General features: G+C 43.3%; 1 protein-coding gene across 6 annotated transcripts in view; it reads right to left on the bottom strand.

Moving 5' to 3' along the window:
- Positions 1 to 1,062: 1,062 nt before the first annotated feature.
- LOC121624530 (transcription factor COE3-like) overlaps positions 1,063 to 12,938 on the bottom strand; it is a 47,800-nt gene continuing 35,924 nt past the window's right edge. For 3 of the 6 annotated variants that reach the window (XM_041962271.1, XM_041962272.1, XM_041962273.1), the window contains 5 exons: positions 7,755 to 7,820; positions 6,536 to 6,710; positions 5,350 to 5,541; positions 4,232 to 4,399; positions 1,063 to 1,094 (listed from right to left, as the gene is read on the bottom strand). In XM_041962271.1, the coding sequence (XP_041818205.1) occupies positions 1,063 to 1,094; positions 4,232 to 4,399; positions 5,350 to 5,541; positions 6,536 to 6,710; positions 7,755 to 7,820 (633 nt within the window). The remainder of the gene's footprint in view (positions 1,095 to 4,231; positions 4,400 to 5,349; positions 5,542 to 6,535; positions 6,711 to 7,754; positions 7,821 to 12,938) is intronic. The other 3 variants (XM_041962274.1, XM_041962275.1, XM_041962276.1) reach the window with 2 other exon arrangements.

The following is a 12,938-nucleotide window of genomic DNA, read 5'->3' as shown; positions in this document are numbered from 1 at the left end:
GGGGCATCAAGGTACATGGGTGGGGTTTAAGTGCTCGGGGCGGGGTTTTGGAAGGAAAAGGAGGAGCATAGAATAAAAAAGACAACAAGAAGACGGATAGCCACAGTAGCCTATCAGGATGCAGGGTTTTTACAGTGCGAGCATTACAAAGAAAAACATTTAAAAAAAAACACAGACAGGCAGGGGGCGGGGCTAAAGGAAGAAGGGAGTAGTAACGGAGGAAGATAGTTTTCATTCATTATTCTTTCTTTTAGTCGATCATCTTTTTGTGGTGCAGAAATCTTTGTGCTCAGTTTATCGAAATGATTAAAGGCCCCAAATTTCAGCTCTTTTATTAACTGAATTCATCTGTTCATAAAGATGTCACAATACTGGAATCTGATTGGCCAACAGCAGAAGAGCTGGAGGCTTTAGAGTTTCCTACAAAAGGTTCTCAGTGAGAGCCAATCAGGACCAAGCTCAACTGCCGGAAGTTTTCCTTTGCTCCTCCTTTGTTCTGTATTTACATGTGATGTGTCCTCCGTCACTGATGCTTCAGTTTCCTTATGAATGATGATGTATTCACCACTTCAGAAGAGGACTTTCCTCTTCCTGTTCCTCAGCAGGGGGGCAACCAATCAGGTGGGAGGAAAGTTTTTGTTAAAATAAAGGAGGATTTCAGTTTTCTGTCATTTGGGGCCTTTAATGCCCAAAGTCCTCAGATCCGATTGGATCTGTTCCCTGTTTTTTTCAACCAGAACTATTTCACAAGTATTGGAGATGATGTCACATAACTGTGACATCACAGTTTATACACCAACAGACCCCACCCCCCAAACACAGACGATAAGATCAGAGTAATTACAGAGAGCTGAAAGCACCCAGAGAAAAACTGCTGTACAAAAAGTCCTTTTTATTTTCTTCCTCAGAGACCCGAGGCTCCGTCCAATCAGAGACAAGAGTGACACCATCGATACTCTGCCCCGACTGGCCAGCTGCTGCCGAGGCCCCGCCTCGTCTGAGGTGATTGGTGCTCGTGGCTGAGGAGGGAGGGGCGAGACGAGGAATGGGGAGGAAGATTCTTTACATCGGAGGAACGACGAGGCCGGACATGGCTGCAGAGAGAGAAAGAGAGAGAGAGAGAGAGAGGAAGAGAACGAGTGGATGAGTTTGACTGAAGGTGAAGCAGCGACACCACCGGAGACAGATGGAGGTCTTTCAGATAAATACATGCAAACAAATACAAGACACATGAGACAAAAGACTGTCAATGCTGACAGTTTCTAACAAGAGACAGACAGGTGGAGGGATGCATGGAGGAGAGAGAGACAGACAGACAGACAGAGAGACAGAGAGACAGAGAGAAAAAAGACGATGTAAAGGTAAACACTGACACAGAGAGACAGACTGTTCTCTAAAAACATGTGTGTGCTGTGTATAAGTGTGTGTGTGTGATATGTGTGTGACATGTATGCATGAGTGTGTGTGTGTGCGCCTGTGTGGAGGCTGGCTGAGCTGCTGGTCTCTGCTGGTCTCTGCTGGTCTCTGGGGACCTGCAGCTCTGACAGTCAGTAAACCTGCTCTCATACCAACACACTGATAATCCTCTGTTCGCGTCACACTCATCAAACAGACGGCAAAATGTTTCCTTCTCTCTCTGCTGACCACGTTTGTTCAGGACTGAAGTCTGATCTGATCTGCAGACTCTCACTGATCAAGTCTGATCCACAGCAAACTTAAATGTTTAGTCCCTGTTCTTATGTTCATTCTTATTTTAAAGTGAAGCATTTGGTTTTAATAATTTCTTTGTTTTAAAGCACTTTGAGCTGCAGTTCTATGAAAGGTGCTTTTCAAATTAAGTTTATTATCATTATTATTATTATTATTATTATCAGGAGCAGTTTAGTGCAGTGTTGGTCAGTGCCAAAAAACATATAATCCTATAAAGACTCCCAAGACCACACCTCCACCCTGTAGAACTTCAGTTCCCATAATGCTTTTGGGAGACATATTTCTTTGCATTCAGTCAAAGTGTCTCCATTAGCTGTTAGCTGCTCCTGTTAGCAGTGTGCTCATCGATGTACAGACAGCTCTCGCTAATTACGGTGACACTGAAGGAAAGTTGAAAATATGAAGGTTCTCTGGGAGGTTCTGCAGAGTCTTCTTCTCTGGTTTCTCAGTGGTTTTCTGGAGGATTATTCTGGATCGTCAGAGATAATGATCTCCATGAACTGTGTGTCACTGCTGCCGTTCCAACTGCTGACAAACTACACTAACTTCCTGTTCACTTCCTGTTGTTGTTACATCACCTGCATGCGCCTGTCCCTTTTACCTCATCACCGCTTTTAACCCAATGACAGAATCAACTCCAGGTTTGTTTATGGTGTGAACACACACACACACACACACACACACACACACACACACACACACAGTAAGATGACATGTCATTTTTCATTAGCCTACTGGTAAATATAAAATGCATGCAGCATATAGTTAATTTACCAGCTCATTAGTGTGTGTGTGTGTGTGTCTGTATGTGTGAGTATGCATTTTTGTGGATCTGTGCATGCATGTGTTTGTTTGTTTGTTTGTATGTGTGTGTGTGTGTGTGTGTGTGTGTGTACTTTGAGCTTAATTGAGTTGAATCACGAGGCTGTAAAATGACATCACTTGTTTAGTCATTAACAGAGAGAGACTGATAGAGAGACATAGACAGACACAGAGAGAGATTTTTGCAATACAAAACTGAGATATGAAAATCCACCAATTTTAAAAGCTGAAACACTCACAACCAAATGACACATAACGACACAAATCTACTGTTAAGCCTTAAAATGATAATTTTTGTTATAATTATTGTTTTTATTGTATGAAGGTAAATGAGTGAAATGATGTTATTTTGAGTTTCTCAGGGATCAAGCTCAGCCTGTGTTCAGCAGCCTGCTGCAGATACAACTATTAATAACATTCAAACTGTATTTATTCATCTGCTCTCATGGTGTATGGCCTGCAAATGGATCAACACACACACTCCATGCACACACGCGCGCACACACTCCACACACACACACACTCTCTGTGGCCTTTCTGCCTGGTGAAGGCGGAGAGCAGCATGAATATTTAACACTCGACAAACCTCTCTGTCAGAAACACTGACATCACACACACTGACTGCCAGAGTGTGTGTTCGTGTGTGTGTGTAATGTGTGTGTTTATAACGTGTGTATCTGTGTATAATGTGTGTGTATGTGTGTGTGTTTAGAGGATGTATCTGTGGGTTGTAGTGAATAAAACATGGATTGGCCTGTCACTCTCCATGCAATACTAACAGTACTCAGGTTACCCACCCTGTGTGTGTGTGTGTGTGTGTGTGTGTGTGTGTGTGAGTTTGTGTGTTCGGCACATTTGTTCTTCATTTACTCGTGTTCAGGCACTGATGTTTACAGGAAAGCAGAGCAGATGAAGCTGAAGCTGCAGTGAATCATTTGAAACTCATTCATTCATTAACACAAACATATAACTGCTGTTCATTCACTTCACTGTAATAATAACAATAAAATCATTTGGATTCATCTGATGGAGTTTTACTGGCCTGCATAGTTTAAACAAACATTGTGAAATAAATTCTTTCTGTCAGTGTAACTCTAGTATATCAATATGACTGATATTTTATAGATTTCTTTATTGTTAATAAATCCTACAAAAAGACCGACACTGACTTTAGAAGAAAAAAGAATAAAGTATTGTATGTGTGATAGATCTTCTTCCTCTGAGCCACAGAGCTCCATTAAAACACACCAATGTTCCTTTTATTACCATGAACACACACACTGTAGTTTTTTCTAACTCAGTCCCACACACACACACCGTCCTGCAGCAAATGTGGATTAATCCGCCGCTGAAAGTAGTCCACAACAGAGCAGCTGTTTGAGGAAATTACTGAACCCATTTAAACATGAAACTAAATATTTATCAGGTGTTTTTAAAGATTTACGTCTTCAGTAGGAACCAATGGGCTGAGAGCCACAGACAGGAAGTCAGACAGGTTTGAGGGACGGACTGAGTCTCTGAACATGAAATTTGTTGATGATTGGAAAAAAACAGAAAAACACCAGATTTACAAACCTTGTTGAAACAATAACAATGAAACTATCGGAAAATGGAGAGGATGTCTGAGAAACAGGGGAGGAGGAGGTGAAGGAGTGGGCAGATGGAGGAGGAGGAGGTATTTGGGGAGGTGTAGTGTCACCTTGCAGCCCGTTGGAGTTGTTGGAGCAGTTTGGTGGAGGAGGAGGTGAAGCTGTCGGCCGCACCACCGGAGCGAAGGCGCTCTTCTGTTTGACGGCGGCCGAGAAGGAGAAAACTCCGTGAGAGGAGTTGCAGTTAGAAACCGCCATGGTCGGACTGGAGGGAACAACTGACACAGAGACAGAAAACACATCAGAATCCAGTTCAACCAGTTTAGAACATCTCAACTCAAGCTGTGTCCTGCTTCGTCAGGGGGTAGAAGATGTTCCTCTTCTTCATACGGTTGAGCTGAAAATCAAAAACCAGCGAACATTTCAACCTGAGGAAGACGCTAAAAAGAAGTAAACTGGAGTCAAAACATCGTCTGGAGAGACGGAACGTGAACTGAAAATTTCACAATAACTTTAATTCCATTGTGACATTTCGTAAGTGTGAGGATAAAGTTTGTCCTGATGGTGGCACTGGATTAAAGGTTCATTAAATCACTGGAAATCATCCTCTGGAGACCATGAATATCCACAAAGAGCTTCAGGACCACAAGTTCCTGAGATTCTGCATCGTCAACCAACATAAAGCTCCTCGCACAGAAATGATGAATAAATGCTTTGATACTCCAATAAATCTAACAGAAATTAAGAAGAACTGTTTGGAGCCAGAAGTGACCATATTTGGATGAGAGGGAGGAGCTGGAGAGGATCACAAAATGGTTTTCATTATCAAGGAAACTGGTCAGAAACCAGTTTAACGAGAGACTGATCAGTTGGTCTGGTGAGAAGAGATCTGACATCAACACCATTTACAGTCATTGTCATCATGACAAGATAGTGTATAGTGCATTAGTAAGCAGTATTACACACTGAAATACACTGAGTTAAACCGGACCCAGTGTGGGGTCAATGTAGCACCGACTGGGTTAACCTGACCCAGTTCCAGTGGTACTGCATAGTCCACTGGTGGGTTTTCTACATACTGGTCAAGATTACCCAGCATGGTGTCTATTGACCCCACACTGGGTCCTTGCCGTGTTACCACAGTAGTAGCAGCAGTAGTAGTAGTAGTAGTAGTAGTAGTAGTAGTAGTAGTAGTCGTAGTAGTGACAGTATTTACCTTGATACTTACTGCCGTAGGGAGAGTTGGCAGACGACCCGTTGAGGAAACCAGGAGATGTTGCCACTCCGAGGTTTGGCATGCCGGTGTTGCCGTAACCGTTCATGCTGTTGCTGACGGTGTTACCATAGTTACTCTGTTGAGGGGTGGAGCTTGGTACGTATCCCCGCGGCGACACGCTGCTGGTGTTACGACTGTAACCAACTGGAAGAGGCCAACATCACATGTTTAATAATACTGGTACTGGTAATACTGGTTCTATAAGCTTCTATCTGTGAGCCAGTCAGAACTTTAATGGTCACAAGAGGACCAATCAGGTTCTGTTTGCCACAACGCTCAAGAAAATGTTTGTAAGAAACTCCAGTATGGTGTACTGAACACCAGCGTTAGTGGCTAGTGTTGCAGCTAACAATGAAAATATACTCATCAGCTAGATCTAAAACGACTAAAGAAACAGACTGAACTTGTCCATCATTTGTTCTGCTGTCCTTGATGTGTCTCGATTAATTAAACGTTTAGAAACTTGACAGCATGTTGCTGTAGTGAATTGGCCTTTCAGACCAAACTGAGGGAAATAAAACAGATTTTTTAGTTTTAATGAGAGGACAGGAGAGTTTAGGAACATTACTGTTCGAAAAATACTTCACTGTTCACGTCAGAGACTCTCAATGAACTATGGGTCTGATGAGGGTCACATGACCAACAGAGGAAGCTCAGCTGAGCTCATGGCGTCGAGGAATTGTATATTCCTCTGTGTGTTCAGTGATGATCTCTGTCCTCTTTGATCTTTCTCTGACATGAAGACGGTCGAGGTTTCTGCATCCATTAAGGAAGACCAAGAGATGCCGCTGAAAGCTCCACACAAAGCTGGTAAGCGGACCTAGAGTCAAGCCCTCTACTGAGATGCCTTGGGCTTGACTCAGTGTGCTTGTAGAAAATTGAGGCGTGACCTGCTGGTCTAGTTTGAACCGTAACATCCTGGTTTGAATCCAGCTGGGACCTTTGTTCCAGGTCATTCCCCGCCTCTCTCCTCTCATTTCACCTTCACATGTCACCTCTCTGGTACTAACTCTCAACATTAAAATGAGTGTGTGTGATGTCACCCTCATCCCATGTGATGTGACACCACAACACCTTCTGCAGTACTCCTGACACCACCACACCTGCAGTACTCCTGACACCACCACACCTGCAGTACTTGTGTTTGTACCTTGCGTTGTGTCAGAGACGTTGACGGCCAGCTGTCCACTGAAAGAGTTAACTCCCATCATGCCATGGGAGGTGGTGTTGCCTAGCGATGGGATCTGGTTGTGGTTCCTGGGAACGCTGTAGAGAGCTTCGGCGATGTCGGCGGCTCGCTTCAGGATGATCTCCTGTAGAGGTGAAGAAGAAGGAGGGTTACGTAGGTTTCTATATATTTGCTTTGCGCTAATTACTGAGGGAGACAAAAAAGTAAACATGTCATTGAGGAAAAGTTCTGTATTATTATCATATAATATATATTGGGATTATTATTGCTAATGGTGCTGCTGGTTTTCAGTGGTTTCATCTGTAATATGATCAGCAGCAACCAGAAAGCTGCCTTCCGAAGTCTTCTTTTATCTTGTATCCTCTCTTTGTCTCATCTTATTAGATTTTATTGATCACTGAAAGTCACCCTACGTGTCCTGCAGGGGGCACTCTGACGTCTGTCCGTCTCGTTATATTTTCTCTCCTCAGGTTAAACATGGTGACACAGGATTTATGTTTCACATGCTTCACATTAAAAACACACGTTCAGCTTGTTTCACACATACATGAAGACAACATGTGACCTTAAACACACACACACAGACACACAGTGACACACACACACACACACACACACAAACACACACACACACAGGGTGCTGTTATTATTATTACTACAGTTGGATTTACATTCGTTTGCAACCTCTGTTCAAGGTTACTCTTTCACTTTCAATAGACCTGTGTGTGTGTGTGTGTGTGTGTGTGTCTGTGTGTGTGCATGTGTGTGTGTGTGCGTGTCCGTGTGTGTGCATGTGTGTGTGTGTGTGTTTTTGGGGTGATTAACTCGTGGGTTGAGAAGCGTGTCGGGAGGATGGAGTGAATATAAAGTGTTTCAGTGTTTCAGGAGGTTCTGACTCATAAAACCTGAAAGAGGAGGGACGTCCTGTTTGCTGAGCATTATGGGAAAATTTCTTTACAAGAAAATAAACAGCGTCTTCTCGTCTCTGTGAGTACGAAACTCCTGCATGAGTGAACTCAGCCTCTTCTTTTTAAAGCCAGCGCTGCTCTGACCTGAACTTTGATGGAGTCAAATCTTCACAAACAGTGAAATCAAACAGAAACAGACTCTCTCTTCAGCGTGAAAGTCAGCTTCAGTATGTGGACAGGTGAGCAGGAGCAAACGTTACCTGGTTGTTATGAGGCATCCCATAGAGCGCCTCCACCAGGTCAGCTGCCCTCTTCAACAACACCTCCTAAAATTGAGAGAGGTCAGAAGATGGAAAACATGATGGAGATCAGACATTTCTGTTAGTCATGTGTTCATGTGAGGAAGGTTACAGCCTCCTCATCATCTCCCCACACACATCTCATGTTGTCAGCTCTTCGCTGAAGAGACGAGTTAAGATTAATTAATGACAAACTGAAAATGGGAGTAAAAATAGTAGGGTGGAAACACACACACACACACACACACAGTGTGAGAGTGTGTGTGTGGGTGAGTGGATGTACGGGTGTGTTTGGTTGTTGACCTGATGGAACTGATGCTATTAAACAGTGTTTATTCTAATCAGAGCTCAGTTACACTTCACAGAGTACACACACACTCTCTCACACACACACACACACACACACACACACACACAGTGCATCTTTAACAGTGAATTACTTCACTTCAATGAGCAGTTAGTGTTAAAATTCTGCCAAACCAACAGCTCTGTGTGTGTGTGTGTGTGTGTGTGTGTGTGTGTGTGTGTGTGTGTGCCTGTGTGTGGGTGTGTGTCTAATCAGGCAGCTGAACAGAACAATGTTTCATTGAGTCTTTATCTTAATTAAACACACTCAGTTAATCTTTTCATTACAAACTTCAGGAGGGTTTTCAATTAACCCCGCCCCCTCAGTCCTCAATCACCCTGCATTCGTCTGTTCATCCATCCATCAGACTGTTCATCCATCAGACTGTTCATCCAACAGCCGTTCATCCAACAGACCGTTCATCCATCAGACTGTTCATCCAACAGACTGTTCATCCATCAGTCTGTTCATCCATCCATCAGACTGTTCATCCAACAGACTCTTCATCCATCAGTCTGTTCATCCATCCATCAGACTGTTCATCCAACAGACTCTTCATCCATCAGTCTGTTCATCCATCCATCAGACTGTTCATCCAACAGACTCTTCATCCATCAGTCTGTTCATCCATCCATCAGTCTGTTCACCCATCCATCAGACTGTTCACCCATCCATCAGTCTGTTCATCCATCCATCAGACTGTTCATCCATCAATCAGACTGTTCATCCATCAGACTGTTCATCCATCAATCAGACTGTTCATCCATCAGTCTGTTCATCCATCCATCAGACTGTTCATCCATCAATCAGACTGTTCATCCATCAGTCTGTTCATCCATCCATCAGACTGTTCATCCATCAGTCTGTTCATCCATCCATCAGACTGTTCATCCTTCCATCAGACTGTTCACCCATCCATCAGTCTGTTCATCCATCAATCAGTCTGTTCATCCATCAATCAGACTGTTCATCCATCAGTCTGTTCATCCATCCATCAGACTGTTCATCCATCAGACTGTTCATCCATCAATCAGACTGTTCATCCATCAATCAGTCTGTTCATCCATCAGACTGTTCATCCATCAATCAGTCTGTTCATCCATCAATCAGTCTGTTCATCCATCAGACTGTTCATCCATCAATCAGACTGTTCATCCAACAGACTGTTCATCCAACCATCAGATTGTTAATCCAACAGACTGTTCATCCATCCATCAGACTGTTCATCCATCCATCAGACTGTTCATCCAACAGACTGTTCATCCATCAGACTGTTCACCTATCCTATCCTATATTTAATTTTTTTTATTTCTGTCTTCTTGTCGCTAATCTGCCTGTTGTTTCCTCCTCTAACCTCCATCCTTTTTTCTTTCCTTTCTTCCTCCTTTTTACATTCCTTTTCTTTTGTAGTCCCCTTTTCTCCTTTTAGTTGCCTTTCTTTTTTCTTTTTTCTTTCTCTACTGTCAGAGTGTCACTGATCAGACTTGGTGAGTGTGTTGCTATACAGCGACACACACACACACGCACTGAGAGGAAGTCATTTCGGTGAAGTAGTGTTCAGCTCCGATCGTCTTTAATCTGCTCGTTTATGCAGAGCGACGTTCAAGTGTGTCGCAGTGTGAGAGGAGATTTATTCACACACATACGCACACACACACACACACACACACACACACACACACAACACACACACACACAGACACACACAGTGTTGATAGTGACAAATGAAGCCTTATTATTACAAGTGTTTCATTGTTACGCAGCAAGATGACAAGCACCTCTCTCTCTCACACACACACACACACATTAATAAGGTTACCACGGCAATAGAGCTGGAGGTTGGGATGTCATCACTGAGGACGAAACCAATTATTCTTTTAGGCCCAAACACACACACACACACACACACACACACAGACGCACACACACACACACACTGATCCCTCAGATTCAGATTTTAAGCCTCAGCAGCAGGAAATGAACCTTAATAAACGCCACATCATGAATATTAAGATGAAAAAGTCTCAATAAATAAATAATAAAAGTCTTTCTGCTGGTCCCTGGAGGACCCCCATCCCTGCCACTGGTCCTGGTTCAGTCAACCCTCACAATCAAGACCAAAGCTTTGTTAATGCGTTCCCAGCGTGAAGGTGCAGTTTCAGGTTTCCACTGTGTCCGCTCAGCCTTCAAAGCTTTGTTTTGTTTGTTTTTTCTCACTTTGTTGAACTGTACTGAAGTTCAATCCATCCATCTTCAGGATTTTTAAAAACAGTTTTTAAATCCTTCTAAACCAGCAAATCATCAAACTAATGTTTGTTCCAAATACTGACTTCCGTCCTTACAGGGATTGTGTTACAGTGATATTAAAGTCCAGGACTGAATCTGAGGTTACAGTTAATTCCAGCCGCACAGCAGCGTGTGCAGCCACGTTTGGTCTTCATGCAGTGTTTTGTTTGTGCGCCCCCTTGTGTTTCGGAGAATACAGCGGCAGATAGCTTGTGGAGCGCAGACACCTCTGTGCTTGAGCTGAACACAATGTGTCGCTGGAATAGAAACAAAGCTGCAGGCTGCACACTCACATGTAAGGTGACATTCCAGGTAAATGACCTGAACACTGTGTTTGAGAGATAAAATGTCACCGTGGTAACCGTCCTAGTATTATAAACCCTCAGACTCCTTTATCACGTCATGAGTCTAAATGCCAACATCTGCCTCCTCTGACAACAACCAACAACCAACAACCAATCAGTTGCTGAGATTCTGAGCAACAGAACGTCAAACCATACAAACCGTTCTTTTTATGGGGGAGGGATCAGTCCTCTCTTATAGACAGATGATTTATAGAGAAACACAACAGAAAAACATGATGTCACCAGCAAAACAGCAAAAACAGAGAGAAGTTATTTCATTTTATAAATCTGATAAGAGAAGGACTGATAATCTAGTGTGTGTGTGTGTTTGTGTGTGTGTGTGTTTGCGTGTACGTGTCTGTGCGTGTGTGTGTGCCAATCTCTTTTCTTGCCACATGGCTGCACCCGCTGATTACCTGATTTGACTGTTTCAACCTCCCTGTTTGCCAATGGGCTTTACACACACACACACACACACGCACACACACACACACACACACACACACACACTGGTTTACCTTTTATTCAATCATCTCTTATAGGTGTGTGTTTGTTGAACTTAATGCTCTTTCCTGTTGATGTATGTGTGTGTGTGTGTGTGTGTGTGTGTGTGTGTGTGTGTGTGTGTGTGTGTTTTAGCTGATGAATGTCGTGTTGGTTCATTTACATAGAAACAACTTTAACTTAACTGACTTTAAAACAGTCAGCTAATCACAGGGCCGGTCTGTGATTGGTCAGTTTGAGTGTCAATCAGAGGCTCTTTAAGCATTAATGTAGGTGGGTCTTCCAGGACTCAGTGGACTCTGTGGACAGTGAAGGTCTGACAGCATCGCTAAGGAATTTAAACTGTTTGACAATGCAGAGACGATGTTGAGAAGTCAGAGAATATTCTGCACTCACAGTCTCTTTTCTAGAGCTTTTGACCACAAACATGCTCTTCATCAGCAGGACAAAGAAGATGTAGATGTCCAAACTGTTTGTGATTCTGACTTAAAGGGTCTCGTGGCAGAATTATCCTTCATCTAAAAGCTCCAGTGATCTACTGTGTGGACAGACCGTTTAAACCTGGGATAAGGACTGAACCAGGTTTCTGACACAGGATATAAATGCCACAGTGTACATGTTAACACAGTCATTTATGGTTCCATGGTCTTGGTTCAGAAGGCTGCTGCAGTCTAACATCAGAGGCCTTCAGGATTACTTCCAGTTATTCAAGTTTCTGTGGTCGACAGTCACTCTGGTGCGCGCTGAGCACAAGGCAGCGTGGGTAATTGAATAAAACCATTACGGCTGAATTATTAAAGACGTGGTGGGATGTGGTTTTCATTATGGAGCTAACAGCATGTCAGTTCACATCCCAGCTGCTGGAGACAGACACTGCAGAGATCCTCCTTCAGCATCTGTTTCACATGTTCTTACTTCCTGAACAACAACAGTTAATTTAGCAGCAGTTAGCATCAGACCTGCTTGTTTGACCAGGTCCAGGTTCATTTCGTCGGGTTGCAGTTCTTCAGCATTTTGGTGCAGACATGCTGATAAACTACACGGCCAAAAGTATGTGGACAACTAAACACTGCAGCCATGAGGCCACTGATGAACATGAGAGAGTTAATGTGCTGCTATGGGGGGACCATCATTAAAAGTAGAAAAGTGTGCAACATGCAACAACATCCACAGTCAAAGTGCTTGTAACTGTCCTCACTGCAAGGTCGAATGTCTAGTGTCCTCCTAAGACAGGCCAACAGTCAGCTACCAGTCTCTCCTGCACACCTTCGTACTGTCGACCTCAGAAATAGTCGAGTAAGGACTCAGAGCATTGCACAAGCTGTACGGACACTTTCAGCCATCTCAAAGGTGTAGTCTCATATCGTCATGTTGAAACAGTCGCTTGGATAGCATTACTCTAAAATACCATTGTCTGTTGCAGAATTGAGGTTTTCCTTCATTGTAACAAACCAGGATAAACAGACCAAAAGAACATCTGGTTCGTTGATTACGTGTTTGAGCCAGAAACAGAAACTTTACAGCTTCTGTTCACACAGAAAATATCAAACACTGATTCAGAAACAAACCCAGAAAGAAGCATTAAGTGTTTCTAAAACTGCAGAAGCTTCAAAAGAGACTGTCTGTGTGTTAAAGACCAACAGTCACACACGCACACACACACAC

The sequence above is a fragment of the Chelmon rostratus genome, chromosome 21 (assembly GCF_017976325.1).
Source record: "Chelmon rostratus isolate fCheRos1 chromosome 21, fCheRos1.pri, whole genome shotgun sequence".
NCBI lineage: Eukaryota > Metazoa > Chordata > Actinopteri > Chaetodontiformes > Chaetodontidae > Chelmon > Chelmon rostratus.
This window is presented reverse-complemented; position numbering and strand designations above follow the sequence as displayed.